The 26090-nt window shown below is 31.8% G+C and overlaps 4 protein-coding genes and 1 pseudogene across 9 annotated transcripts; 1 reads left to right on the forward strand and 4 right to left on the reverse strand.

Annotated features, from left to right (window-relative positions):
- Positions 1 to 1090: 1090 nt before the first annotated feature.
- LOC101255995 (probable nucleolar protein 5-2) lies at positions 1091 to 6614 on the reverse strand. Of its 4 annotated transcripts, none has more exons than XM_004239634.5 (9): positions 6477 to 6614; positions 5120 to 5239; positions 4961 to 5002; positions 3974 to 4153; positions 3358 to 3522; positions 2982 to 3182; positions 2278 to 2775; positions 2042 to 2176; positions 1091 to 1795 (listed from the first exon to the last, which is right to left on the reverse strand). In XM_004239634.5, exons 2-9 carry the CDS (start codon positions 5195 to 5197, stop codon positions 1553 to 1555), a joined length of 1542 nt encoding a protein of 513 aa, XP_004239682.1. In that variant the 5' UTR covers positions 5198 to 5239; positions 6477 to 6614; the 3' UTR covers positions 1091 to 1552. The 4 variants fall into 4 exon arrangements, with proteins under 4 accessions (XP_004239682.1, XP_010321330.1, XP_069154740.1 ...); XM_010323028.4 differs by having other exon boundaries at positions 5120 to 5226; positions 6477 to 6611; XM_069298639.1 differs by lacking the exon at positions 6477 to 6614 and adding an exon at positions 5934 to 6429.
- On the forward strand, positions 6604 to 10398 carry LOC101257966 (uncharacterized). Of its 2 annotated transcripts, none has more exons than XM_004239641.5 (4): positions 6604 to 6842; positions 8488 to 8631; positions 8712 to 8802; positions 10066 to 10398. In XM_004239641.5, the coding sequence occupies exons 2-4, from the start codon at positions 8518 to 8520 to the stop codon at positions 10194 to 10196; spliced, it is 336 nt and encodes a 111-aa protein (XP_004239689.1). In that variant the 5' UTR covers positions 6604 to 6842; positions 8488 to 8517; the 3' UTR covers positions 10197 to 10398. The 2 variants fall into 2 exon arrangements, with proteins under 2 accessions (XP_004239689.1, XP_010321329.1); XM_010323027.4 differs by having other exon boundaries at positions 6694 to 6842; positions 8471 to 8631.
- LOC112939978 (U6 spliceosomal RNA) lies at positions 10228 to 10339 on the reverse strand (annotated as a pseudogene).
- A 1298-nt stretch (positions 10399 to 11696) lies between the features above and the next one.
- LOC101259938 (bifunctional TH2 protein, mitochondrial-like) lies at positions 11697 to 18821 on the reverse strand. Of its 2 annotated transcripts, XM_069298638.1 has the most exons (7): positions 18463 to 18821; positions 17318 to 17426; positions 16520 to 16618; positions 16334 to 16393; positions 15706 to 16219; positions 15330 to 15596; positions 11697 to 15060 (listed from the first exon to the last, which is right to left on the reverse strand). In XM_069298638.1, the coding sequence occupies exons 1-7, from the start codon at positions 18657 to 18659 to the stop codon at positions 14636 to 14638; spliced, it is 1671 nt and encodes a 556-aa protein (XP_069154739.1). In that variant the 5' UTR covers positions 18660 to 18821; the 3' UTR covers positions 11697 to 14635. The 2 variants fall into 2 exon arrangements, with proteins under 2 accessions (XP_069154739.1, XP_025887059.2); XM_026031274.2 differs by having other exon boundaries at positions 16334 to 16618; positions 18463 to 18820.
- A 3608-nt stretch (positions 18822 to 22429) lies between these two features.
- LOC101256489 (hypothetical protein At1g04090) lies at positions 22430 to 25414 on the reverse strand. The gene is made up of 2 exons (XM_004239636.5): positions 24924 to 25414; positions 22430 to 24288 (listed from the first exon to the last, which is right to left on the reverse strand). Exons 1-2 carry the CDS (start codon positions 25030 to 25032, stop codon positions 22694 to 22696), a joined length of 1704 nt encoding a protein of 567 aa, XP_004239684.1. The 5' UTR covers positions 25033 to 25414; the 3' UTR covers positions 22430 to 22693.
- Between the last annotated feature and the right edge of the window lie 676 nt (positions 25415 to 26090).

Genomic DNA, 26090 nt, shown 5'->3' on the forward strand with positions numbered 1-26090 from the left:
ATTATCGACTTTATATGAGAAGATAAAGTTAATATAAATTTTTACTTTATTTCGTAAAAATAATAAATAATTTTCAATAGATCGAGATTGCATATTTTTTTGTATTTGATTAGCTAACTAATATTTTATAAGTAAAGCTAACAATACTTTAAACCTTAACCATTAAGTCTATGCTTTTGGCATAACATGCATATTCCCCTTTTTAATGCTTTCCCATTTCTTTTTCTAATAATATCAAAACTCAAACAATATAGAAAATGACTTATACCCAAAATAAGAAAAACAAAAAATAGACTTAATGACTAAGATTTGAGTGTGTACATATATATATATATATTAATCTTTTTTTATTTTATTAATAATATTATATGAATATATGTTGTTATTGAAAATAAAAAAGAAGAAGAACCAGAATAAAAAATAAGAGGTTTTTAAAAAAAAGAATATAAAAAGATAACCTTTTTGAAGAGATTTTAAGGTGTATATGTTTTAGAATTTGAAAAAAAAAAAAGTCTAGAAGGAAAAAATAGAAATTTATTTTTTAAAAAAGAGTTTTTTTCTTCTTCTTTTTTTTAATAGATTTTAAACTGAGTGGTTCAATTTTTCAAAAAGTTCTTAAAATTAAAATTTTAAATTAGCTAAGCCACTTTTTTTGTTTTGTGATGACTTAGTTTATATATATATAAAAGAAATGAAGCTTTTGCTTGATTTTTTTTCAAAAAGTAGTTTATATATATATAAAAGAAATGAAGCTTTTGCTTGATTTTTTTTCAAAAAGTTGTCTATAATATTTTCTAAAGGTTACTTTGCAAATAAAAGTTTACAATATTTTTTAAAAGTTGCTTACAAATAAAAGTTTATCTATAATACTTTTTAAAAATTGCTTGCAAATAAAGGTTATCGATAATACTTTTCAAAAATTGCTTGTAAATTGTTCGTTTGACTTACTCGTAAGCTACTTATCACCTATATGCTTGGTTACATATTTCGAGTTATTTATACGTTGTTTGCTTGAGCTATTTATATAAACTACTCACTCGATTGCTATAAAAAAAAAATTCAAAAGTGTAGAGAAATTAGTTAATAAATATTTGAAATACAAAATACGAAAAAGTGTGTATAACTTCTCCCACAAGACCTGAATACATGACATGTTAATGATACAATGAAGTTGATTTTGATACCAATTGTTGAATACTAAGACAAAATTATGTGTAGATCAGCCCAAAAATCTGTTTTAAAAGTCACATTACAAAGGCCAAAAAACTAAGTTAAGACACTAAACCATGCCTAAGTACCAAAATTGTTAATGCCGGTTGAGTACTGACAATGACTTGGAGAAAGAGAAGGTTCTAGAACTAGGATAGAGCGTGAAATCAACGAGTTCAGTTGAAACAAGGTAACGAGCCTTTTTAAGTCTAAGGGAAGGATCAAGGTTGAAAGGCATGGACTAGTGTAAGCCTAATAATGGACTTACTTACAGATACGAGATCAATAACTTGGATAAAAGAGAGACGTCGAGAGAAAGTCCTTTAACGTATTGTGTCCTATCTTATTCTTCAGTTTTCTTCTTCTTTTGCTTTTTCTCTTTCTTTTTATCAGCAGTTTCACTTTCATCATCATCATCACTATGTTTTCTCTTCTTTTTCTTGCTTTTTTCAACTTCAACATTTTCTTCAGTAGCAGCATGCTTCTTTTTCTTCTTCTCCTTCTTCGTCCCCGTTTCTTCTACACTCATCTTTTGCTCCTCGTTGTCGATACAACCAAGAACAGCATCAGCAGAAGGATTGTAAACCTACAGGGTGAGGGTAAGTCAATAGCTGGAAATAGAATCAACAAAGTAAAGACAAAGACGAGAACTCTCTATAACAATCGTCCTCTAACAACGGCCAAGTTTTCTATGGAGCCAATTTTCATGTTATGTTATATTATATGTTCTCTATAACATCATTTCACTATAGCAGCCAATAAAATAGGGGGGGAAATGAATGACGTTGTTATAGAGAGGTTTGATGGTACAAATTGAAGTCCAGTTCCTGACCTTAGCTGGTGTTATTAATGCTCCAGCACCCTTCTTACGATCCTTGTCATAAGCTTCGATTTTAGGTTTCCCTTTAGCAGAACCAGCTGATTTACCCAACTCTTTGCCTTCTAAAGCTCTTAATCGTGCTTCGAGCTACAAAATTTGACGACAATGATAATTAGGTGTGACTATGGTATGAGCAGAAATGAAAAGAAAACAGTCTGAATTCGATAGTATTTGATGACTATGTATACCTTGACCCGATTCTCCAAACCCATTGTATTATCTTGGCCATCTCCAAGAGCATCATATCGAATTGCTAAAGAAGCTTTACTGGCAAGAGATCTTGCGATTTTACCCTTGTGTTTTGGAGCTGCCTGACCGATCAAAGACGCGTGATATATAAGCCCGTACTTGGGAGTAGCATGCTTCGTCTTTAAAGCTCTAAAGAGCGCCTTTTCTGCACCAAGTATCTGTACTGTACTTCCAGGTTGTTTCGCAAGATTTGTCAAGCTGCCACCATGCGCAATAAGGCGAGCTCCAACAAGTTCTCCCACTAGAGCTGTAAGATTTGGCGCAATGGTATTCATTCTGCTCTTCAAATAATCATACAACTGAGCCCGGTACTCAGAGAAGGACAGGACTTGGCTGCATAAATCTTTAATATTCTCCAGATCAAGATCACTGACTTCAGTTCCCATTGAAATCATGGCTGCCTCTTTCAATTCAGCCTCAACCTCTTCTGGAAGTATCTGTAAGCGACCAAGATTATGAATTTTAGTTTCTGTCAAAGAAGTAAAATCACGTTCTAGCACAAAAGCGGAATTTGACTGCAATCTGCCACACCAAGCAAGAATGTAATATTCGTAATACTACTTTGACCAAGGAAGGGAATCTTGCTGTTCTTTCTAGTTCAATAAAGAACGATTTAGAGAGCAACAAAGAAGTCGAATTCCACCTCAGAGAAATCAAGCTTTGCAGCATTGACACGGTCACCCATCAACTTAACCGCCTTAGCATAAAGGATGTTATCTTGTACAATCTTTGCGAGCTCAGGAAAATGCCAGCCATACCATTCTCGTACCCTCATTGCATAGGTGTTCAGCTCTTTATCAAGATCATCCAACAAACCAATGGCCTGGACAATCATTGTATCCACCTAGAAGAGCAACAAATGTCATTAAACTCGTAATTTCAGTTTCACGGTTTCTGATATGAATTACCGTACAGAGGTCAGAGTATCATGAACTTAACCACAGAAGTCAAACGGCAACACATAAAATTGAGACGAGGGACATTAGAAATAATACAGCCTATCGCAATAGAAAGCTCACCTTGTCAGGACTAAATTTCAGCTTGTATCTTGAAAGACTGTGAGACAAACCCAAGCTCATTGGAGCCAAGTCTTGAGTGGCCAGACCAGATATGAGTTCAGTTAACTGACTTCTCAACCCTCTCATCAATTCCATCACAACATTATTGTGAACACATTCAATTTGCTGCAAACATATACTACATCAACTTCAATAAAGAAAAGGAAAGACACTAGAAAACAAAGACCAATGTTACCAAAGGGATTTGTAGTCCAACACTAATTATTATAAGCATGAATAACAAACATCAATCGTTTAGTGTCGCCTATTCAAGATTAAGCTCATTGGCAAGGAAAAGTATGTATTTGCTTGATGACAATATTGAAGTGCCCGCTAAGTGAGCTGCAGCATTCAACATGTTTTGCACCTTATTTCAGGGCTTAAGCGTGATCTAAGCTAAGTTGCACGGACTCTTCACTTTGATGTCGTACCCGTGACGGATTCTCCAAAAGTATACTACTTTTAGAGAATCCGACATGCACCTACTGATATTTTTAAACTGTCCGAGCAACATAGGATTTTAGCACACTTTTGACAGCACTGACAAAGACGCAATGAGAAGATGAAAGGAACTAACCAGTTTCTCTTTAATCGCATTACCAAGTTTTGAATCAGCAATACCCAGTGTTTCACCATCACAGTGCGCTTTCAAAAACTTTCGAAGTCCTTTGCTAGGCTTGCTATCTATCAATAAAGTTGCTGCTGAGAGTGCTTCTGAAGTGTTCTCAAACTTAGAGAAAGCTTTCAATTTGACAACCTGTTTATGTACCAACCAAAATGGTAAAAAGCGGTCAAGCAACATAACGACTAACAGTAAGGCAGTTCAGTCCTATTCTCACTGTAAGCTAATCACACACACACCCAGGGGAGGATCTAGGTCCAGAAGGAGGTTCATTCGAACCCCATCGTTGGAAATTACATATAATATATAAAGTCAAATTATCTTTTATGTATATATATTATATGTTGAATATCCTAGGGTTCTTCATGTGATTACTCTTTATATTTTCAATCCCTTTGGTGAAAAAAACGAATTCCGCCACTGCAAACATCCAACCAGGGGTTTGATAAAAAACAAAGTTTCTCTATGTGCCCCAATTATCTCTACCTTGGCAACAGCTCCATAGCTCTACCTAGACGGTATACCTATATGGATCCCTTGTCTCCGTTGTGTTATGTTCTTAGCTAAGTCCACATTGATTTGAGAGGTTATAGCTAAGTACAGTGTTTGAAAAGTTTGCAGCTATTGTATCCAACAACTAACTGAGCCTTCAAAGAAATATGCAACAGAATAGAGATAAAATAATCAATATCAACTTTGTCCAGATTTCCGGTGAATGTCTACTTGACATTTACCTGGATTTCTCATTGTATTTTTCCCAATGACATATTATAGATTAACACAGTACTAAATATAACCCTATCGCAACCCACCCAGACAAAAAAATGTGATCTTTTAGCATATTTAATTCAATACAGATATGCAAACAATTGCTTGAAAATGTAATCTTCTACTTTTCAATCTCTTAAAGTTCGAGCCTTTAAGAATAGAGAGAAAGATAACCTTTCTAGCAGAATCAGACGTCGTAAACTCTTTCGACAAGTCCTGCAACATAAAAAGATTCATCATCAAATACAAAAGAAACTTACAAAACCATAAACATCAATTTACATTACAATGTATTATGAAGAACAATCAAAACAAAGTCAAACACTTTGGTACCTCAACTTTAGAGAGTTTTCCTTCATCAAGTACTTTGAAAAGTGCAAAGCCTGCCGGCGTTTCGAACAATACTAGCATTTTTTCTGCTTTCTCACTCCAATAAGAACCTAAAGATAATAGCTAAAAGCAAAAAAATCACTTGGATGCCAAGAAAAAAAGCATCTGCACTTGTAATATTTCATAAAGAACAATGGACCAAACACCAGTCACTAGCATTACACACTATAATCAATTAGAGAAAACGCCTTCATAAAATATGCACCTAAAAAGGGTCATTAAAAGCATAAAAACCAAAAGGGTTCTAAGTAAAAGTTTATTAACATGTTAAAATTCACAAGGAATAAATTTTGGAGCTGGGCCTTAGTTAAAGCAATTGTAAACCAGCATTCCAGACCGTTTTCCATTCAAGAGAACTCCTTGACACAATATGCACCTTTAGATATTCGTTAAAAGCATAAAAACAAAAAAAAAAAAAAGGGGGTGGGGGGGGTCCAACAAAAAAGTTTATTAACTTGTTAAAATTCATAAAGGAACAATTTCCGAGCTCCCTTTTGTTAAAAGCAATTGGTAAAACAGCATTACAGACTATAATCCAATAAAGAGAACTCCTTTAACCACTTGACAAAATTCTCACTCCAGGGTGATAGTTAAAAGCATAAAAAACATAAGGGGTTCCAAGAAAAAAGTACATTAACTTGATAAAACTCACAAAGGAACAATTTTGGAACCAACATTACACACTATAATCCATTAAAGAGAACTCTTTTAACAGAGCATAAACATCAAAAGGGTTCCAACAAAAAAGTCAATTAACCTGTTAAACTCCACAACTGATACAAAAACAGCAACACAGACTATTACAGTCTAGTTCAAGAGAACTCCTTTAACACAACATGCACCTATTAAAAGCATAAATATCAAAAGGGTTCCAACAAATTAGCCTATTAACTTGTTAAACTCCACAACTGATACAAAAACAGCAACACAGACTATTACAGTCTAGTTCAAGAAAACTCCTTTAACACAACATGCACCTATTATAAGAATAAATATCAAAAGGGGTTCCACAAAAAAGTAAATTAACTTGTTTTAGTATCACAACTGATACACAAACAGCATTAGAGACTATAATTTAGTTCAAGAAAACTCCTTTAACATAATATGCACCTAAAGATAAGCATAAATATCAAAAGGGGTTCCAACAAAAAGGTATATTAACTTGTTTAAAATTCACAACTCAAAATCAAACAGCATTACAAACTACTATAGTCTAGTTCAAGAAAATTCACGTTTCAGTGAAAAAAAATGTTGAAAAAGTCTTTCTTGTGTGTGAGATGAATGAAGAGAAAATACATACAATTCTATTTGCCTTGTAGAAAAGAGAAGTAGAGAAAGTTCACAACAAGAGCGTAAAAAGTTAGCGGCGGAAGAAGTGTTGGGCAAAATGGCCAAATATAAACTTGAAACAACTTTGTACTTAGGGTGGAAGTTTGACCCCTTTTGTCTTTTTTTTTGTACTTTTTACAATTCAAGTACTATAATATAGTTTCATGATGATAAAATTATTTCAATTTGCTCAAATATAATAAAGTATAATTACAATACTATCCCCTTTTCTCTATACCTCACTATCTGCTTCCCTAAAAGGCTTAAACCCTCTATTTCCTTCTTCTCTGCCCAACTCCTAAAACGGAGAGAAAGACTGATTTTTCAGTGTCTTGAGGTAATTTTCTTCACTTCTATAGTTTGTTTCTCAATTCTTACTGCTAGTAGATTCAGATTGGAGTATTTATTGGTCATGTGAATCAAGAATCGTTTTTTTGTCCATATTTGTTGTCACTGTGCTGAAATTCATGTATATGATGTGCAAAAGTCTATTTTTTTTCTATTTTATTTACTTTTTTAGCTTGAGTTCAAACCCCATATGCTAAATTTTTGGAGAAACCAAGGGTAGGGATGACAATGGGGTGGGGCAGTTAAAATTTAACTCAGCGGGGGGGTTTGAAGTCTTTGTGGTTTTACCTCAAGCCGGCCCCACTCTTCCCCATTGTCATCCCGAACCAAGGGATATAGAAGTCTTAGTTGTTAGGTAATCCGAACATGTTCATAGGCGGAGCGAGGAGTTGAAGTTTCTGGATTCTGAACTTGCCATCGATTGGGTAGCTCATCTTAGTTAATGGGTCAAATTTGAATGTTCATACATATTTAATAGATTTTCTTGTTGTGTTACTCGAGCCAATGGTCTAGGAAACAATCTCTCTACTTTCACAAGGTATGTTTGTGTACGCCTCACCCTCCCTAGACCACTTGAGGAATTACATTGGATATGTTGTGAATAGATTTTCTAATATATATGCAAGATTTGAGCCTAAGTTACTTGATTCGTACGATCCCATAGTTGATGATCAAGCTCTGCCCTTGAACATGTTGAGTTCCGTGTACCATCTTGTCTAAAAGTTTAAACCTTTAGGGAGGTATAGTCCTATTTATTTAGTTTACTACTTCCTTTATTAGTTGTATTATTCCGAGCAATTCACCAAATTGAGGAATTTTCTTAGTCCTCTGAATGAAGAATCAATTTTTGCCTATATCGGTGGCCACATTGCTAAAAGTCGCCTGTATGATGAGCAAAGTCTAAATTTTCTCTTTTTCTGTTTTCTTGTTTAACTTGAACTCCGAACCCCATATACTGATTTTCTCCAAGAAACCATAGGATATAGAAATCTCAGTTGTTAGGTACCATAACATGTTGAACTGTGTATACCATCTGGTTGAAAAATTTAAACTTTTAGGGAGGTATAGTTCTATTTATTTAGTTCAGTGCTTCCTTTTTCTCAGTTGTGTCGTTCTGAGCAATCACCAAAATTTGGCACTTTAAATTGAGAATTGTCAAAGGGCTGGATTTAGGTGGGTGATGAACAAAGCCCAAATCTTTTCTCTGTTTTTGTTGCCTTATTCAACTCGACTACCAAACCCCATGTACTTATTTTTTCAAGAGACATGGAAGTTCAAATGATTCGTGTTGAACTGTGGGACTGTCTCATCTTAAAAGCTTAAATAGTAAGAGATATGAAAGTTTTATTTACTCCATCTGCTTCATTTTCTATGACGGTTTTTTATTGGACGGATAGTTTAGGTTGTTTATTTGACTAATATATTATGTTAGTAATAGAAAATTTCACAAAAATTTGAAGTGTTATAAAAGCTGGCTAAATAGATTGGTTCAAACATTTTGGAACATCTAAAATGGAAAGAATATCATACAAGTTCAGAAGGATGGAGTATTTATTTTAAGTGATCTTTGAACCTCTCGGTGTGCTTTGACCCTGTGTAGACTGATCTAAAAGACAGGACTTTTATTTATTTAGGACTTCACAACAAAACAAAGCTAGCTGCAGATGGAAGTTTGCCCAGACTGTGGAATGTTGTTGCAATATGAGTTGCCTCATATGGACCGTCCAGCCAGATTCTTTTGCCCTGCATGCCCTTACGTATGTAACTTAGAGAACCGGGTAAGATAACTAGAGAACTTATCATTGGGTCCTTTTCGTTCAGTAAGTTTACTTTTTTCTTTTGTTACATGGTTTGATAGATTAAGATGAAGAGAAGGCAGCCTTTGGTTAAGAAACAAATGGATCCAGTGATTTCGACAGAAGACATGGATAATGCTTCGACTGCTGAAGGTCTTAACACTTTCTCTACTTATAGCTTCTTGGTTTTATCATGATTTGCTGCCACTGCTTACACTTGTACTATCTAAAAATTAGTTGTTCTATGAGTTAGTAATGTTACATCTAAAATTACTAACCAAATTATTGCCAAATTTTGTCGAAGAACCTTCAGAGTAAAAATAGTTAGAGAAGAAAGTTCTACATTTATATTTCACGTGGATGTTAGATGACGTAAGTGTCTTCTTATTTCTTATAGCTATTGTCTTGAACATGCCAGAAGTTTGAATTATTGTTCCAATAATTGGTTGTCCATTGAATTTAATGTGTTTTAGAACATAGATACAAATGTCTCCTTGGCCATATGTTTGATGTTTCTGTTGTAATGAGATCTACTCTCAATTAGTTTGTAACTGATACTCATATATGTGTGTACATATAATAGATTGAGGTGATCCTCTTTCCTCTCCTCATATTATCCAATCAAAGTATAATTCTGATATTACTCCCTCCCGTGCTTGAACAATTACTGATGATACATAAAGCTAGTGAAAACCTTTTTATAGATTACCTATGGCGATCATTTTTTGATTTTCTGAGGGAATCCATGGCTATTTTGTTAGTTAACATGTTAAGGTGCTACTGGTATGACTTATGACCAATCTCCGTATTTGAATTATGCCTTCTTATAGATTGCCTCTGGAAATGGTTATTTTCTGTGGATAGTATAGACTCAAGTTTGTGACTAACTAGCCCGCGCTTCTGCCTTTCTGCTTTCCACGAGTAAAAAAATATAACAATACCTACAAGAGCTAGAGTTAAATAGTTGTTTCGAGAAATAAGAAAGACACTTAAATTGGAATAGACAGAGATCTAGCAAAGTTTCTCTTTTTATCCCCTGAGAGTCAACTCAAACAAAGCAAAATGAGCTAAAGGGAACATCGTGAATTGGTAGTTTGATATTGTACTTTTACGATCTTGTGCAGCTAAACTAACATTCGTAAGTGTTTTTTGTTTCTTGGAAGGACAAACCTCTCTGTGTCTGTGTGTGTATGTATGTTCATGTGATTCTTGAACTTTATATATGGGAGGCGCTAAAGTTGTGTGCATACAAAAAGCATATGCTGTGTTTTTTAGACCACATCAACTATATCTCAACCCCAAACAAGTTGGAGTCAAATCTTCAAATGTTGTGTTTTTTATACAACTCGTAAAAATTTAGAGCTAATATACGTCTTTTTTCTTGCCCTTTTTTGCTGTTTTATTCGCTCTTGGCAGTTCCGTGTCCTGCGTGTGGTTACAGGGAAGCAGCATATTATCAAGTGCAGATAAGGTCAGCAGATGAACCTATGACTACATTTTACAAATGCAAGAACAAGCTATGTGGAAACAATTGGAGAGAAGACTGAAATGGTTTTAGGAAAGAGCAGTGTATTCTTCAATAGTTTCTTGGTACCATTTCTCGGTTTCTGCGTATCATCCTATCACAGGCAGAGACCATGTTGATCTTGTCTGTATCGTTCCAATTTTATCGAATGTCCATAAAGGGATCCGTGTTCTGCAAAAGTTGTGTACTCTTTAATTTGAACTTATGAAATTTTGTCAGAGTGATATCTTCTGTCTAGTGCCAATTTTTCTTTGAAATAGAGTTACTCGGTACTTGTGCAAAAAGTATCGTAGCAAAGACAAAACATGAGATGATTTCTTTCTATTTTTTCTAGGCTTAGTGGATGAAGTTACTTAATACTCGTTTGGGTAAAAGCTAGTAGACACCTCTGAAATTAGTCGAGATATTGTATTTATCGGGAAAAAAAGTTTAAAAAGATACACTTTTAACGAATTTCGTATCGATAAAATAAGTTAGCGTTAGGTATATAAGTAAGCATGTCTTAATGAATAAAAATATTGGCTCGTGAGTTCTCATTTAAGCTAATTAGGCACTTTGATGAGTCATTAACCAATAGAAAATTATCAATTAATTGAAAATAATCGATTCTTTTTCTTGTTTTTATTTGTTTTGTTTAAGCTAATCCCTTTTAGTTATTTTACATTTATACTAATCTTTCTGCTAATTGTAACACGTAATCATGATTAATTATTTGACTTCTTTTTTGTAATGAGACAACAAAATTGAGAGGTAAACAATAATGTTTTGTTTTTTTTTCCTTTAATTAATCTCTTTTACTTATTATATTAATTTTTTCTGCAAATCGTGACACGTAAATCAACTAATTAATTTAATCATGATTAATTATTTGAGTTTCCTCTAAACTTTTTGTAATGACACGACCGGATAGGTAAACCATAATCATTATCTTAATTATCCTAAATTATGGCCACGATAATTAGAATTTAACCTAGAAAATTATTAAAATAATAAAGGACGTTACTATATAGAAATCCATGAAAATATTCCCTTTTTTGTATCTATAAAATATCCTTTATTTTTTACTATTAAAACAATTTCAAAAAAAAAAAAACTAGTAAATACTTTCATATTTTGAAATGTGAATCCTTTACTACATCTTCATTGCATTTACTTCTTTTTATTTTTCAAACTCGTATTCAATCGATATTGATATTAAAGTTCAATTAAGGTTGTATTGTGCCTTATACATCTCATGTTTAGGGACGACGCTCTAATAACAAAAATTAAAATTAAAATGTAAAATCGCTGAACACAAAACCTCTGATTAAGAACGAGAAAATCCAATCATTCCATCACAATCTATGTTTATTATCTGTCCTGTGTTTTAAATAATTACAAAATTATAAATCTAATTAAACTCATATTTCTTATTACCAGAAAACCTTAAAGTAAATAATTGAGCCACAATAATAAAGAAAAACTACTTAACTATATATTGTTGTTAAGCCACAATAATTTACTTCATTTTTTGCTATTAGGGTTGTATAAAACTCATAATATTTATTATTTCTCTATCACTAAAATTGCATTTATGAATTGACCATAAACACTTTTTTCTTTCAAAATTACAATAAATTAAAGATATAAGATTGCTCTATGCATTTAAAAGATACATTAAAAAAAAAAAAAAACTTGACCAACCAAATCAAAACTAAAATATAAAATTGAAAATTAAAAACAAATAAGTTTTAAATAATTAAAAAAGAAAACAAAGCCAAGCATTAGACTTGCCTAAGAGTTGCAAATTCTTCAATATTTCATCTTCTTTCTCTTGTTCTTGATTCTTTTCATCTTCACATAACTTTATGGTAAATAAACATGAAAAAAATAATGATATTTAATGACTTCTAACATTTCCATAAACTTAAAAAGAAATTATTTTTAAACTAAAAATATTAAGATTTAATTTTTAAAAATTAAATGAAGAAAGAAAAAGAAAGAAGAGGAGGAGATAAGAGTTTGAGTAGCAAAATGGTGGAATATTTATAAGAGAAAATTCCAAGTAATAAAGGTGTTTTATTATTTTATTTTATTTTATTTTCTAAATTTTTGTGGTGGAATACAATGAAAACCCATAAATAAATACATACATAATATATGCCAACTGGATACCTAACAAATTAAGTGATAAGACTAAAAATATTTTAATAATAAAGGGTCTGTGTCACAAGCATATTTTTTATATTAATTAAATAATAATAGAGTTCAATTAAATTTAAGCATATTTCAATTATATAATTCAATCGATATTAATTATTCTCTATTAATAATCACATAAATATTAAATAACCATGTTTAAGTTTTTTAACTATTTTACTAAACAACTTTTTATCTTTAATAAATAAATATCAGATAATTTTTGGTAAATAAAACCTATCAAAGTGTACATATATATATAATTTTTTCCTTTCACATGCTCAAATTTAAAAAATTTAAATTAAAAATAATTATATCATATTAATATCAGCATAATCGATCAATAATCTATATTAAGGTTGAGTGTGAATCTGAGGTAGCCAATATAAGAAATTAAAAGACATAAAAACAAAACTTTGACATACTCAAATCAACTTTTAAAAGTTTAATAAAGTAGTAATTATTTTTTATTTTAGATTTTCATGAATTATTACTTTCTGAAAAATGTGATTTAAAAAGATGCATAATATATATTAAATTCTTCTATAATTTGATTTTTTTTTATATTTATCATCGTCTATAATAATATTACAGTAACAATTATTTATTTTTTATAATTATATTATATTATACTATATTAAGATAAAAGATGTGAAGAAGTTTGATAATAGTAATTATTGATTTTTTTAGGAGATTTTTATGATTTATTATTAGTGGGGAAAATAATAATGAAAATATTTGAGATGGTCCTCAATTATATTTGGTCTTGGTCTTGGTGGTGGGGTTCAATTATGAACTTTACAAATAATTATTTTTGTGGGGGTCCTAACCCACCCACCCCATGTAGGATAATCAAAGATTCAAATCAAAGATGAATCTTTAATCCACTAAACAATAAAACAAGATTGGATGATTCACAATGACTTTTTAGGCCAAACTTAATTAAATTTCATTAATTATTTTATCCTTATGACAGTTGACTAACTTAAATTTTCTTTCATACTAATTTCCCACTTCACAAAACAAAACAAAAAAATAATTAAACTATATAACACACTAGCTACAACAACAAAAAAAAAAAATTGAATGATAATAGATCTTCTTTCTAACGATAATATTTATTGTTATAAGAATATTTAATGATAATTGAGTTAAAAGACATTTTATTTATGATATTTATATTATATTATTATCGTTAAATATAATATAATAATAATAATAATTATATTATTTTTACAAAACTATTCTTTGGTTTGTTGAGGTGACATAAAACCAACCAAATTATGATTTTTCATCAAAAGATTGTTTTTCTTTCTGACTCCTATAGTATTTATTATTATTATTATTATTATTATTATTATTATTATTATTATGAAAATAATTATGCTTAACCCTACATTTTCTTTTTTCTAGGTGGGGGATAGAGCTTTTGAATTGGTTCATAAAGTGGGCTTGGCGGCTGATGAATTTGACAATTTAATTTGAATAAATACTTATATTTACATCGAACTAAATAATATATTATTAAAATAATAGTAAGAATATATATCATTTAAGTATACCAAAGTAGAAAATATGTATACAAACGATACATGTTTTGCATTAAATGATTTAATATGAAAGTGAAAGTCGATCTTAAGCAAAATTCAAAGACGTTAATAGGTTTACTAGAAGGATTAGATCATTAAAAAAATATCAATAGATGAACCTCGAGTAGTGAACTATTGAAGACTTAAATAATGGATAGTTATCGTGGATTGACTTAGAGTAACGAGGCTAATCTTTCCACTCCTCGTGAATGGAGAAACAATGTGTGTGTGCGCGAATGGAGGTGGAGATGAGGGGCCCTCAACTACTACGCCTCAACCTCAAACGAGAAAAAAGAAGAGGTTAACAATACAAAAAGGCAAAAACAATAACTAGATGATTGAATGTATAGAATGTCATATGCATTTATTTAACAATAGTACTTGTTCTTAATAGCAGCAGAACCAAAAACAAAGCAATGAAACTAAAAATGTATAGAATTCAATCACTGTCTTTCCTTGTATACTGAACAACAAGTCTATATTTGTAACAACCATGTATGTAACACTTGAGCAATATTGTTGAAACACCAGCTACCTCATGACGATTCAACGAATCAAAGATTTACACTTCTGAGGAGATGGTCTTGTAAAAGAGAGTTGATTCTGTGGACTGCAGTAAAACTTGCCACCAAGCTGTATGTATGATGATCTACTACCACTATGTATGGATTTCTGTACGTCCTAATTAACACGACTAATCTGTGTATATCGATCCCTGTATGAACATGTGAATCTCAGCCCAGCTAGAAACAGTATAGAGAACACCAGAGAGTTTGTTCCAACTTGTTGAGTCTTTCTTAGCATAAGTCTTCTGTTTCTCAATGATGCCATGATACAGCGGAATGAAAGAAATACCAAAATGATTCCCGACTCTCGCCAGGTTTGGGCCTGGATTAATCAGAATGCCAATATCTGCTTGCAGCAAGCAAAGCAAATCATTCATGGTACCCCCAATGTGAACAGTCAGGTTCTTTTTGTCATTGTTGTAGTTGTTTAAAACTTCACTGAAGGTTTGAACCTTGTCGAAGGGGTCTTCAACTTTCTTTACAATTACACCAGTTGATAGATTTTCTTCAAATATAAAGTCATTCGCGTGCACATTCACAACATCCAAACCATCTGATCACAACAAGACAAGAAAAGGAAAGATTTTTAGAGACACTGACAACCTCAACTTACAAGGTATGGTGCTCAGACTCCCAAAAATATTGCCGCACCCATGTTAGATCCTCCAAAACTTCACTGCTTTTGGAGGATCCGACACACATCCATCGATATTATTAAGAGTCTAAGCAACTTTACCAGAATACTATGTGTTAGGTCATTATGTTATTATCTAACCAAAATAAATCAAAAGCCATAAGTTTCGAGAAAATCTATGAAAGTACCTGATGAAAAGGCAGACCTTATAAGGTCACTGCACCAACAACAGGAGAGAGCATGAATGTCTGCATTCAACTGTTCGTTTTTTATTATGCTCTGGAAAAAGTTTTTACAACCATCCTGGAGAACCATCAGCTCACCAACTCGCTTTATCTCGTCAAGTCTCAGACCTCTCAGTACTCCAGATTCACTCACCCTCGTATTAGCTCTTTTCTCAAAATCTGAAAGCTGCTCAAGTGCTATACACAGCCTTTCATAATCAAGTTTTTCAGCTGTGAAGTAGGAAAAAATTCTTCGAAATCAAATTCATTTCAACTGCAGTGACAATATCCTACCATTGGAAGGCTGAAAAACCGCAAAATAACAAGAACGAATGTTTACCTTTTTCATGAGTGAGCAACAGTGTGCTTATGCATTGCTCATATTCGTCGGTATAGTCCTTACAGATATCGTCCCATGTACTTTTAACAACTTCTGATAATAGTCGAACAACTTGATTCTCTGGTTGATTCTCTGGTTGATTCTCGGGTTGATTCTCTGGTTGGTTCTCTGGTTGATTCTCTGGCTGGTTCTCTGATTCATTCTCTGGTTTATTTTTTGGTTGATTGTCATCAGATTTTTGTGCTGATACAATTGTCATTTCTGCCAAGATGGCTGAAGAATCAACAACCGAGCATGTCGAATCAAACTTAAAGAATATCACAAGCCGTTCTTCATCAAGATTGTGCTCTCTTGATATAGGGATGACACATTTCTGATCAAGTGGCTGCCCTAACAGGAACCCCACTTCAATTTCCATTGCCTTTTGATAAAGCTTCTCAACGATGCTGAGCTCGTGGGTTGTCAAAGTGATGCTTAGTTTGTCCAACAACTTCTCATTTTTCTTAGCCAATTCCTGTATTCAGAAAACATAAGTGAGCCAGTGCAGTAAAAGTGTGTTACATTATGCTATATCATAAACCAGCTGAATTCAGCAGTATGACAAGCAAGGTAAAGACAAGCCACAAACCTCCAAACTTTCAGAAGCATAATTTCGAATGATTATCCTATATTGATGAGTTGGATTCCCCTGAAGAAACATCAGAAGCTCCTTACCAAGGTTGGCATAAAGCCTAATGCAAGGAATCATAGCACCAAAGATATAAGCTGGCAACTTAGTTCTCTCAAACTCTGTTTCAAATTTTTCAGCGCTTACTCCTTCAATCTTTCCTGAGGCTGTAGCCTTTAAGAACTCTGTGAACTTGAGTGTTACGGGGTTGAGAGTGCACTTCGTGCCAATATCAGCATCCCACTCCTAATAGTGATTCATGATTTATGAAAGAAAATGAAAAATTTAAAGGTTACTAACTAGAAATACTTCGATGTATAGCACTTCAAATGTGATGTCATAAGAAAAAGAGAGAAATGATCAAAAACACACCTGAAATCATGTTATTGCCAGTTCTCTACCCAAACTATCATGTGTTCGTTTTTCCTACCTGAACTACCACTAATAATCTGTCCTATACCCATTGTTGAACTAGTTTAACCTCGTCTTTTCGTCTTCCCCTCTTGTAACCATCCTCACTTTCCTTTTTCCACTATATTTCTTCCGGATGCTTCAACAATTTTACTTATATGCTCCTTAAGACATCTTATGTGCCCAGTAAGCCCTCTTCTTAGAACACATTCTAAATCGACTACAATATGCCATCCATTTGACCGTGTTGTGTACAATTGCTTATAGATTTTTCTAGGCATTTAAGCTTTGCATGTCCAGAGTACTAGTTAGACTAAATACAAAACTATGAAATTCTAAGCAGCAAATATAAAGATGCTGATAGCAACTTAAGTTGGGATTTGGGCTGAAATCTAAAAATAAGATGTACATTGAACTTATCTTACTATAATAGCCTAATATTATATTTAATAAGTAGCAAGCAAGCAATGGCAAACAAGTTTTTGACGAGAAATAGACCTAACGGTGAACAAGAGAAAGAACATTATATCTCACTTGAAGAAACGAGTCTTGAATCTGGAATTCTTTAGTGGCATTCCTCTGCAAGTCACGAATCGCGTACTTTGCATCATCATCATCAGTATACTTCTCTGCAGCTTCACATCTGCAACAAATTTTTGGTGCTTCTTAACTTTCCATGAACTTCATACACAGAACATAAATATCAAACAACTTATACATAGATAAAACAAGTACATTCACAACCAAAAACTCAAAACATTTATCAGCACCAATATGGAGGTACCAAAACCAACTAGACCCCATAAGTAAAGCAATCATTCAACACTCGGAAAAAAAATTGACAGAACATAATTTGATTATTTCTTGCATATTCTCATTAGAAACGAAATCAACTTATTATGTCTCAATCCTAAATTAGTTAGCATCCACTTTATAACTCCTCTGAATTCATCCTACTCTCACTAAGTCCATTGTATTTCAATACGAAATAGTTTAATTCTTCTCTATTATGTCATAAATTAGCAGCAAACACCAATGCATGGATCACTATACAACAACAACAACATTAAAGGTTAAAAGGATGAACACCCTCTGTTCAAAACATTTCCCACTGCATGAACTTCAACTAACATTTCAAGAAATGTATATCATTTCACTATTTTGATTCAAAAAAATGTATATCATTTCAAAAAATGTATATCATTTTCACTATTTCCCACTTCACTATTTTCAACATAACTACTTTATCTGCAGTTACCAATCAATAACAGAAACTCTAAAAACCCAATCAATAATCGAAAAATGGCAGAACAAGAACAAAAAGACCACTCACTCAGACTCAGACACAAGATTCAAACTGAAAAACTATAACTTAAATTACAAGAAATGCACATCATTCCACCATTTTCATTCAAGAATAACAGCAACTTAACTACTATATCTGCATTCACCGAAAATGGTCAAAAAGCACACCTAAACTATAACATTTTCGCAAGTTACCTAATATCAACAATCCAAAATTCCATTTGCGCGCCTATTATCAATTGAAAATAAATATTTGGCCAACTCAGCATCGAGTTGTATTTTTTACAATTAACTCAAAAACCAATCAGCCCAACTCAATTCACCTGCAAATTTACGAAAAAACAACAAATTGGGACTAAGTAAAAAACTCTTACGCTTTAGCAAATGCCTTGTAGTAGTAATTATCTTGACCTAAGAAACTCAGAAATGTATCATTTTCTAGAGTCCCAGAAGCTAAACAAACAACAAACGGTGTGTACAGAGCAAGTTTTGCCATTTTTTTGAACTTGTACCAACATACTCTTGATATATGCATTGCATCTTCTCTGGGTATATTCATATCTGACTCCATTATTGAAACAATGGAGAAAAATGGTGTTCTTGAAATGAAAAGATTGCAAAAACCCAGAAAGGGTTTTGTGGGTGATCAAGAAAAAATGGAACTTGGAGGAAAAAAATGGAGGTTCTTGAACTTTTGATTTTGCTGTATTGAGTATTCTCTTTTGGAATTTGGAGATTTGATGGACTATATATATAGTAATGGCATGCTGACAATGACGAAAAGGTGGAGGGGTATAATTGTCAAAAAAAAATATTCATCCGTCTCAAAATAAGTGTATTTTTTTTCACCTCGAGAATTAATTTAATTAGTTTTGAAGTTATAATTTATAATTTCAATAGGGGAAAGATAATAGATGTTGTAATTTTTTATATTAATATGATGAAAAAATGTGTGTTAAATTGTTGGTTAAAATTTACATAGTTTGAATTTTGAGAAGTGAAAAGCCACGAAGAAATTAATGAGGGTATTTTAGTACATGCGAGAAAATTATGTAATTTCTTTCAAGTTTTGAATATGCCCAGATATTGGTGATTATGTGTGTGAGTTGATCTGTATATCACTTTATGATAATATTTGAATGAAGTTCATTGTGAATGGAAAATGTGAACAAAGTTCGAGTTTTAGTAGAAATGAAAAAAGTTATGTTGTTTCTTTCAATTAGAATTTGTCTAGGTATTTGTGATTGTCAGAATGTGTGTATGCTTATCTGTATATCACTTTACGTCAAAATTTGAATGAAACTGTTGTGAATGAAAACGTGAACAAGATTTGAATTTCAATATAAATGAAACATATGTTGTAGTTGTTTTCATTTTTGAATCTGTTTGGCAATTGATGATATTCAGAATGTGTGTACGCTGATCTGTATATAAAACTAGTATCTGCACACGTGTTTTACACGTGTATTCCATATTATTATTATTATTATTATTATTGTTATTATTATTATTATTATTATTATAGAAATAATGGGAAAAAATGTTGTTCTTGAAATGAAAAGATTGCAAAAACCCAGACAGGGTTTTGTATGATCAAGAAAAAATGGAACTTAAAGGATAATATAGTTTTTGAACTTTTGATTCTGTTGTACTGAGTACTCTTTTTAAAGTGTGTGAGTTGATCTGTATATCACTTTATGATAATATTTGAACGAAGTTCATTGTGAATGAAAAACGTGAACAAGGTTCGAGTTTTAGTAGAAATGAAAAAAATTATGTTGTTTCTTTCAATTAGAATTTGTCTAGGTATCTATGATTGTCAGAATCTGTGAATGCTAATCTGTATATCACTTTACGTCAATATTTGAATGAAACTGTTATGACTGAAAACGTAAACAAGATTTAAATTTCAATATAAATGAAAACATATTTTTTTAAATTTAAATCTGTTTGGCGATTGATGATATCCAGAATGTGTATACGCTGATCTGTATATAAAACTAGTATATGTACACATATTTGCACGTGTATTCTTTATTATTATTATTATTATTATTATTATTATTATTCAAACAATGGAGAAAAATGGTGTTCTTGAAATGAAAATATTGCAAAAACCCAGAAAGGGTTTTGTATGATCAAGAAAAAATGGAAGTTGGAGGAGAAAATATAGTTCTTTGAACTTTTGATTCTGCTGTACTGAGTATTCTTTTTTGGAATTTGGAGATTTGATGGACTATATATATTAAGGGGATGCTGATAATGACAAAAAGGTGGAGGGGTACAAGAGTAAAAAATAACAAAAATATTCATCCGTCTTAAAATAAATGTATTTCTTTTACCTCGAGAATTAATTTGATTAATTTTGAAGTTATAATTTTTAACTTCAATAGAGGAAAGATAATAGATGTTGTATTTTTTTATATATATATTAATATGATGAAAAAAGTTGTGTCAAAATGCTAGTCAAAATTTAATTAGTTTGAGTTTCGAGAAGTGAAAAGCGAAGAAGAAATTAATGGGGGTATTTTAGTAAACAGAGAAATGATGTATTTTCTTTCAATCTGAATATGCCTAGATATTCGTGATAGTCAGAATATGTGTGAGTTGATCTGTATATCATTTTATGATAAAATTTGAATGAAATTCATTGTGAATGAAAAACGTAAACAAGGTTCGAGTTTTAATAGAAATGAAAAAAAATTATGTTGTTTCTTTAAACTCGAACTTGTCTAGGTATTTGTGATTGTCAGAATATGTGTATGCTGATGTGTATATCACTTTACGTCAATATTTGAATGAAATTGTTGTGAATGAAAACGTGAACAAGATTTGAATTTCAGTAAAGGAAAACATATGTTCTTATTTAATTTGAATCTGTTGGGCAATTGATGATATTCAGAATGTGTGTACACTGATGTGTATATAAAAATACTAGTATCTCGACACGTGCTTTGCACGTGTATCCCATGTTATTATTATTATTGAATTGTATATTTATAGCTACAATGTTATACATTAGAATTATTTAATAGAGCTATATATATTAAATGTTAAAGGTATAAAAAAGATAAACGTAATTACATATCCTTAAACCCTCAGGAATAAAGTCGAAATACATATTATGTTATCTTCTTACTTATTACGATACATAATGTACTTCTATATTTCAAAACAATAATTATAGCCTCCCATTTGATTCGATTGATGATTTTTCTAGGAGACACCATGAGATCAAACTGAAAGTTTAAATTGGAAAATATAGAGGATATATCAAACAACAGTTTGGTGCTAAGCAAAGGCTATCAAGCTTTCTTACCTGTCAAATAGATTTCTTAGTATATAATCACACTCACATGTCTGAATAATTGTCTAAAGCACATATTTTTATCTAACCTAAAAAAATGAGACGATCGTTAACCAACCAAAATCATAAAATTTTAAGATATTGGTCATTAAAAGTGAAGGAGGGGAAAAATAAATAATTCATACTACACCTATTTAACATGAGTTATATCACTACATCATCATCTTACATATGGTCAATAGTTTTTTATAGGGGGGAAACTCTAACATAAAATAAGAGGTAAAGTATAAATCATTCATTTATGTACTGCAATAAAAGTTATAAGAAACTATACATAATTATTAATATTAGCAATAATTATTAGTATTAGCAGAGGAAGATCAAAAGTCAAAAACCATTTAAAATGAAAAGTAAATTGACTATTAGAAGATGAATAATCATCCACTATTACCCTTATGCTCTGCTTAAATTAAAATTAAATGGAAGTTGGATAAGTTATTGCAATAAAATTATCATTTAATAGAAGTTTTATTAAAAGAATAAATTGCAAACATTCATTAGAGAGGAAGGTGAAAAAAACATTGTATGCATTAACTATCATGTCAAATTTATTTGATCAAAAAAAGTTAAAATACTTTAACTTAATATTGGGATAAACTTATAATTCAACTTTTTACTTAAATGATTTCTACTTATAATAATTTATGATAGATGATGACTTGAATGAAGCCAGCTATGAATGAAAAATGTGATCAAGGTTCAGATTTTAGTATAATTTTAAGTCGTTGAGATATTGGTGATAGTCAAAATGTGTGTAAACTGCTGACCTGGATCACTTTACGATAAAATTCGAATGAAAGCTGTTATAAAAAAAGATCACGAATAAAGTTCAAATTTTAGTAGAAATAAAGAAGTTATGTATTTTTTTTAATTCGAATGTGTCTATGTATTTAGTGATAATCAAAATGTGTTGCAAGTTAATCGGTATGTTACTATTTATATAAATAAATTCCATAAAAGAGGAGATCAATAAATAACATAACAATCAACTAGTACTAATTGTGTATTCCTTTTTGGGATATATATAATAAATTTCAATATTTTGTAGTCATTTACCTATAACACATAGATCTAAGTTATATATATATATATATATATATCACTTAATGCGAAAAGGGTTCAACTGAACCTATTGCTTTCGGATCAATCATGTATACATATGCACAAAAAGGGAAAACGTATAGTAAGGTTATACTTATTTTGAACGTAGTGACTTTGGATCCTGAATTCACCTCTGCTTACCACCTTTCATCCCCGAACCAGTTGTTCTTCTCCTTAGGTCCTGTTGGCCCTGCTTCACCATAAAGTTCATTTGGAAATAGCTCGACGAGAGTCTCTACTGAAAACCTGAAAAAAGACGGGAGGTGTTTGATTATCTCGTCCACTTCATAACCCGATTTGTACTCAATGGTTGGACCCCATTCCCTCATGTACTGTAACCATGGCGGTTCTACGACAGTTCCTTCTCCAAGATACTCAGCAGCGATGATTTGATACTTACTGCTAGAGTCTACATAGTATTTGCTTTTTGCACAATCATTTCTTGCTCCGATACCAAGTTTTGTATTGCCTTGAAGGTAACATCCAGGATGTGGGAAGCTCGCGTGGCCATTTTTTGATGCATATACGACTGACTTGTTCCCCTCGATGAACTCCAAATCACGAGCATCAACCCATTCACCACCACTATGTTCTGAGAAGTATACACTACAGAGCTCCCCTGAGAAGTTGCTAATACGAAGAGTATAATGCTCCCAATCACACACGTGTTCGCCTACTTTATTCAAGGAAAGATTCATCAAGCCTACTTTGAGTGTAGCTGGTCCGTTGAAGGGGCAAAATATCCACATCGCAATATCAGTGAACGTTCCTCCTTCAGCCGGTTTAACATGAACATAGAGCTCCGCGGTCTCAATGTTACCACATTTGACTATCTGTCTATTTTCAACATTCTTATTAGGCAAATCAAGCCAATATTTCCCATCATTTCGTCCACCTGCAGGCAAGTTTGAGCCTTTCGCGTCAATAGCAATACCATTGTCCTTACCATCCTTAAATAGAAGAGCTCCGTTTGAGAAAAACCATGGAACGGATGAGGGCAAGTAAGTTTCGTCAGGATGGAAGTAAACAGTAGGTCCATAGTGCTTGATGAGTGCATGTACCTGTTCAAGATTAGGCATTGCCTGTAGAGACGAGTCGAAATTCTTCAAACATGCAATGGTGAGGTCATCGCCTTTAGTGAAGCTCGTACTGCAGAAGAACGTCCCGACTGAAACCCCTCTACATAACATGCCCCTCTTGCAAGGTCTAGTTTTCCAAACATCAAATTGCCTCTTTGAAAATAACGAATTTGCACTAAAAACAACTTCACAAGTCTCACAACTCTCTGTAAGATCAGCGCGGACACATTTAACTTCATCAAGATTCGGTTCATTAGGCTCAGCAGTAGTCACAAAGCCCATTGCTTTATAACCAACTGGTGCATTTGGAAGCCAAATGTAACCAACTTCCTTATAAAGGGCGTTTGTGTTATAAACCAAAGTGTAGTTCATTGGTTTTGCAAGAGCAGGAAGCTTGGAAGCTGCATCTTGAAGTAATTTTTTCGGCTTCAAATCGTTGACAGCAAGAACATAGCCTGTTATGTTCTTCTCACCATCTGGCTGACAGTAGTGGCCAACGATCGAAAATCCTTGTGGAATTTCGTCTGGTTTATAGAATGAAACTGATTTTGATTTACCAAACAATGGACTACAACTCCAAATTTTCTTAAACTTGGTGATTTGAACAGCTTCAATTTCACCTAGGCATATTTTTCCTTGAGCAAATCCTTTACCTACACAAAGACAATATTCCTATTAAACCAAACTGGGAAACCATGCTTCATACTAACTCTTCAAATATGCGGACAAGTGCATGTTGGATCCTCCGAAAGTAGTGCGTTTTTGTAACACGAGTGCAGCAACTATTTTTGGAGAGTTCGAGCAACACAACTTGATACAATTAATGTGGTTGGCTATATAAAATTATTTTTGTTATAGTGATATGACTCCGGGATAAGTAAAATATACACAAACCTTACCCATTGTAAAATTGTAATTTAAAGGGTAAATTACAAATACTAGCATAAAAAAGTGAACTTTGAAACTCCCTATTTACTAGTGACAAAACAAGAATGACTACTTTTTTTTACTTATTATATCATCAATTAATTACTTTAAAAAATATCGTAACTTTTTTAATATCTTTACTTTTTCATTCATGCATTTCGTAATTAACAGGAGTAAAATAATAAATTCACTACGTCAATAAATATTTTCTCTTAACCGTCAATTCAAAAGTGAACAAAGAAATAGATAATTACAAATTAATTTTTAGAAGTCAACCATAGAACAAATTAAACAGACAAAGTCCACTCAGAAAAAAAATACAGATCTTGTGTTATCTCTTTAACAAAATAAAATAAAATACCTTGAGGCCATTGTGGAATTGGTGAAGGCAAAGCAAAGCTCTGTGGTTCAATTTCACCATAGTTGTAATCAGTGACACTGTTCCAACAGCAACAATTTCTCCCAAACATTTCTTCTGTAACCAAAAAAAATCAAGAAAACAGAAAAAAACAAAACCCCACTAAATGTTTGATCAAGATTTTGCTTTTAAGCTGACTAGAAAATTAAAAAATACTTTGAAATCAAGAAACTTGGAGAAGTACAAAAACAGCACTATTTTCTCTAATTTTTTGTATTATGTATAGGAGTTATAAGGAAAAATTCAATCTTTATGAAAATATTTAGAAAAATAAAAAAGTTTTTTGAGTATAAGAAGAGAGCAATAATGATAAGAGGAAAAACAAAAAAGAGAATGGTACAGCTTTTTGATTTAAACAAATGATAAAAATGTTATACTGATGTCTGTTGTTCATTGGTAGTTAAGAGTTTTTCTTTTCTCCTTTTCTTTGTTTTTATTACTCCCTCCGTCTCAACTTATATATAAATTTCACTTAATTTTTTTTTGAAATTTTATGAGTAAATTTAAGATCAAACTTATATGATTTGGCTTTTGAAAAACGAAATGTATCATATAAATTGACAAAAAAGGTAAAGTCATTTTCGTTAATTATTGTTGTTTCTGTTGTTTTTAATTTTCAGTTCGATATTTGATACTCGCGTTGAACTTCGACTATTTCTAATTAATGCCATAAATTCTACTTTGTAGGTAAAACATTTCTAACTAAGCTCTACTTTATAGGTAAAACATTTAATAGTTAAGTTTGATTTGAGTTTAACCATTTATTGTGGACAAAGAAAACATGATTGAGACATGATAATCTTTTTTATATTTTTTGCTAACAAAAAAGGTGTTTAATTTTATATTCTCTTACTTGTAAAGCATATTCTCCAATACTGATGAGATGATTGAAATTTTTTCGTCTTTAATCAAATAATTTAGTTCAAAAAAGACAAAAAAATTTTTTTATTAAAAGTGTCATCCATATAAATAGGCCCTCTAATGTGTAATTTCAGATTTAATCAAATTATATAAATATCATTTAATATTTTAATTATTGAAAAAAAATAAGTATTCTTCTAACAATATAATAAAAATTGAAGAAATTCACAAATTATTGGGATAGTTGTA

This window comes from Solanum lycopersicum, chromosome 5 (assembly GCF_036512215.1).
Source record: "Solanum lycopersicum chromosome 5, SLM_r2.1".
NCBI lineage: Eukaryota > Viridiplantae > Streptophyta > Magnoliopsida > Solanales > Solanaceae > Solanum > Solanum lycopersicum.

What these genes read in the sequence shown, in the direction of transcription:
- LOC101255995 (XM_004239634.5), bottom strand. Translation starts at nt 5,197, where the DNA reads ATGCTAGTATTGTTCGAAACGCCGGCAGGCTTTGCACTTTTCAAAGTA. An exon ending in CAAAGCTTGATTTCTCTGAG is followed by an intron (nt 2,776 to 2,981) that starts GTGGAATTCGAC and finishes GGTCGCTTACAG; the next exon opens with ATACTTCCAGAAGAGGTTGA. An exon ending in GTTTGGAGAATCGGGTCAAG is followed by an intron (nt 2,177 to 2,277) that starts GTATACATAGTC and finishes CAAATTTTGTAG; the next exon opens with CTCGAAGCACGATTAAGAGC.
- LOC101259938 (XM_026031274.2), bottom strand. Translation starts at nt 18,659, where the DNA reads ATGGAGTCAGATATGAATATACCCAGAGAAGATGCAATGCATATATCA. An exon ending in TTCAAGACTCGTTTCTTCAA is followed by an intron (nt 16,619 to 17,317) that starts GTGAGATATAAT and finishes AATCACTATTAG; the next exon opens with GAGTGGGATGCTGATATTGG. An exon ending in GTTGCTCACTCATGAAAAAG is followed by an intron (nt 15,597 to 15,705) that starts GTAAACATTCGT and finishes CCTACTTCACAG; the next exon opens with CTGAAAAACTTGATTATGAA.
- LOC101256489 (XM_004239636.5), bottom strand. Translation starts at nt 25,032, where the DNA reads ATGTTTGGGAGAAATTGTTGCTGTTGGAACAGTGTCACTGATTACAAC. An exon ending in AATTCCACAATGGCCTCAAG is followed by an intron (nt 24,289 to 24,923) that starts GTATTTTATTTT and finishes GTCTTTGTGTAG; the next exon opens with GTAAAGGATTTGCTCAAGGA.
- LOC101257966 (XM_004239641.5), top strand. Translation starts at nt 8,518, where the DNA reads ATGGAAGTTTGCCCAGACTGTGGAATGTTGTTGCAATATGAGTTGCCT. An exon ending in TATGTAACTTAGAGAACCGG is followed by an intron (nt 8,632 to 8,711) that starts GTAAGATAACTA and finishes ATGGTTTGATAG; the next exon opens with ATTAAGATGAAGAGAAGGCA. An exon ending in TAATGCTTCGACTGCTGAAG is followed by an intron (nt 8,803 to 10,065) that starts GTCTTAACACTT and finishes CGCTCTTGGCAG; the next exon opens with TTCCGTGTCCTGCGTGTGGT.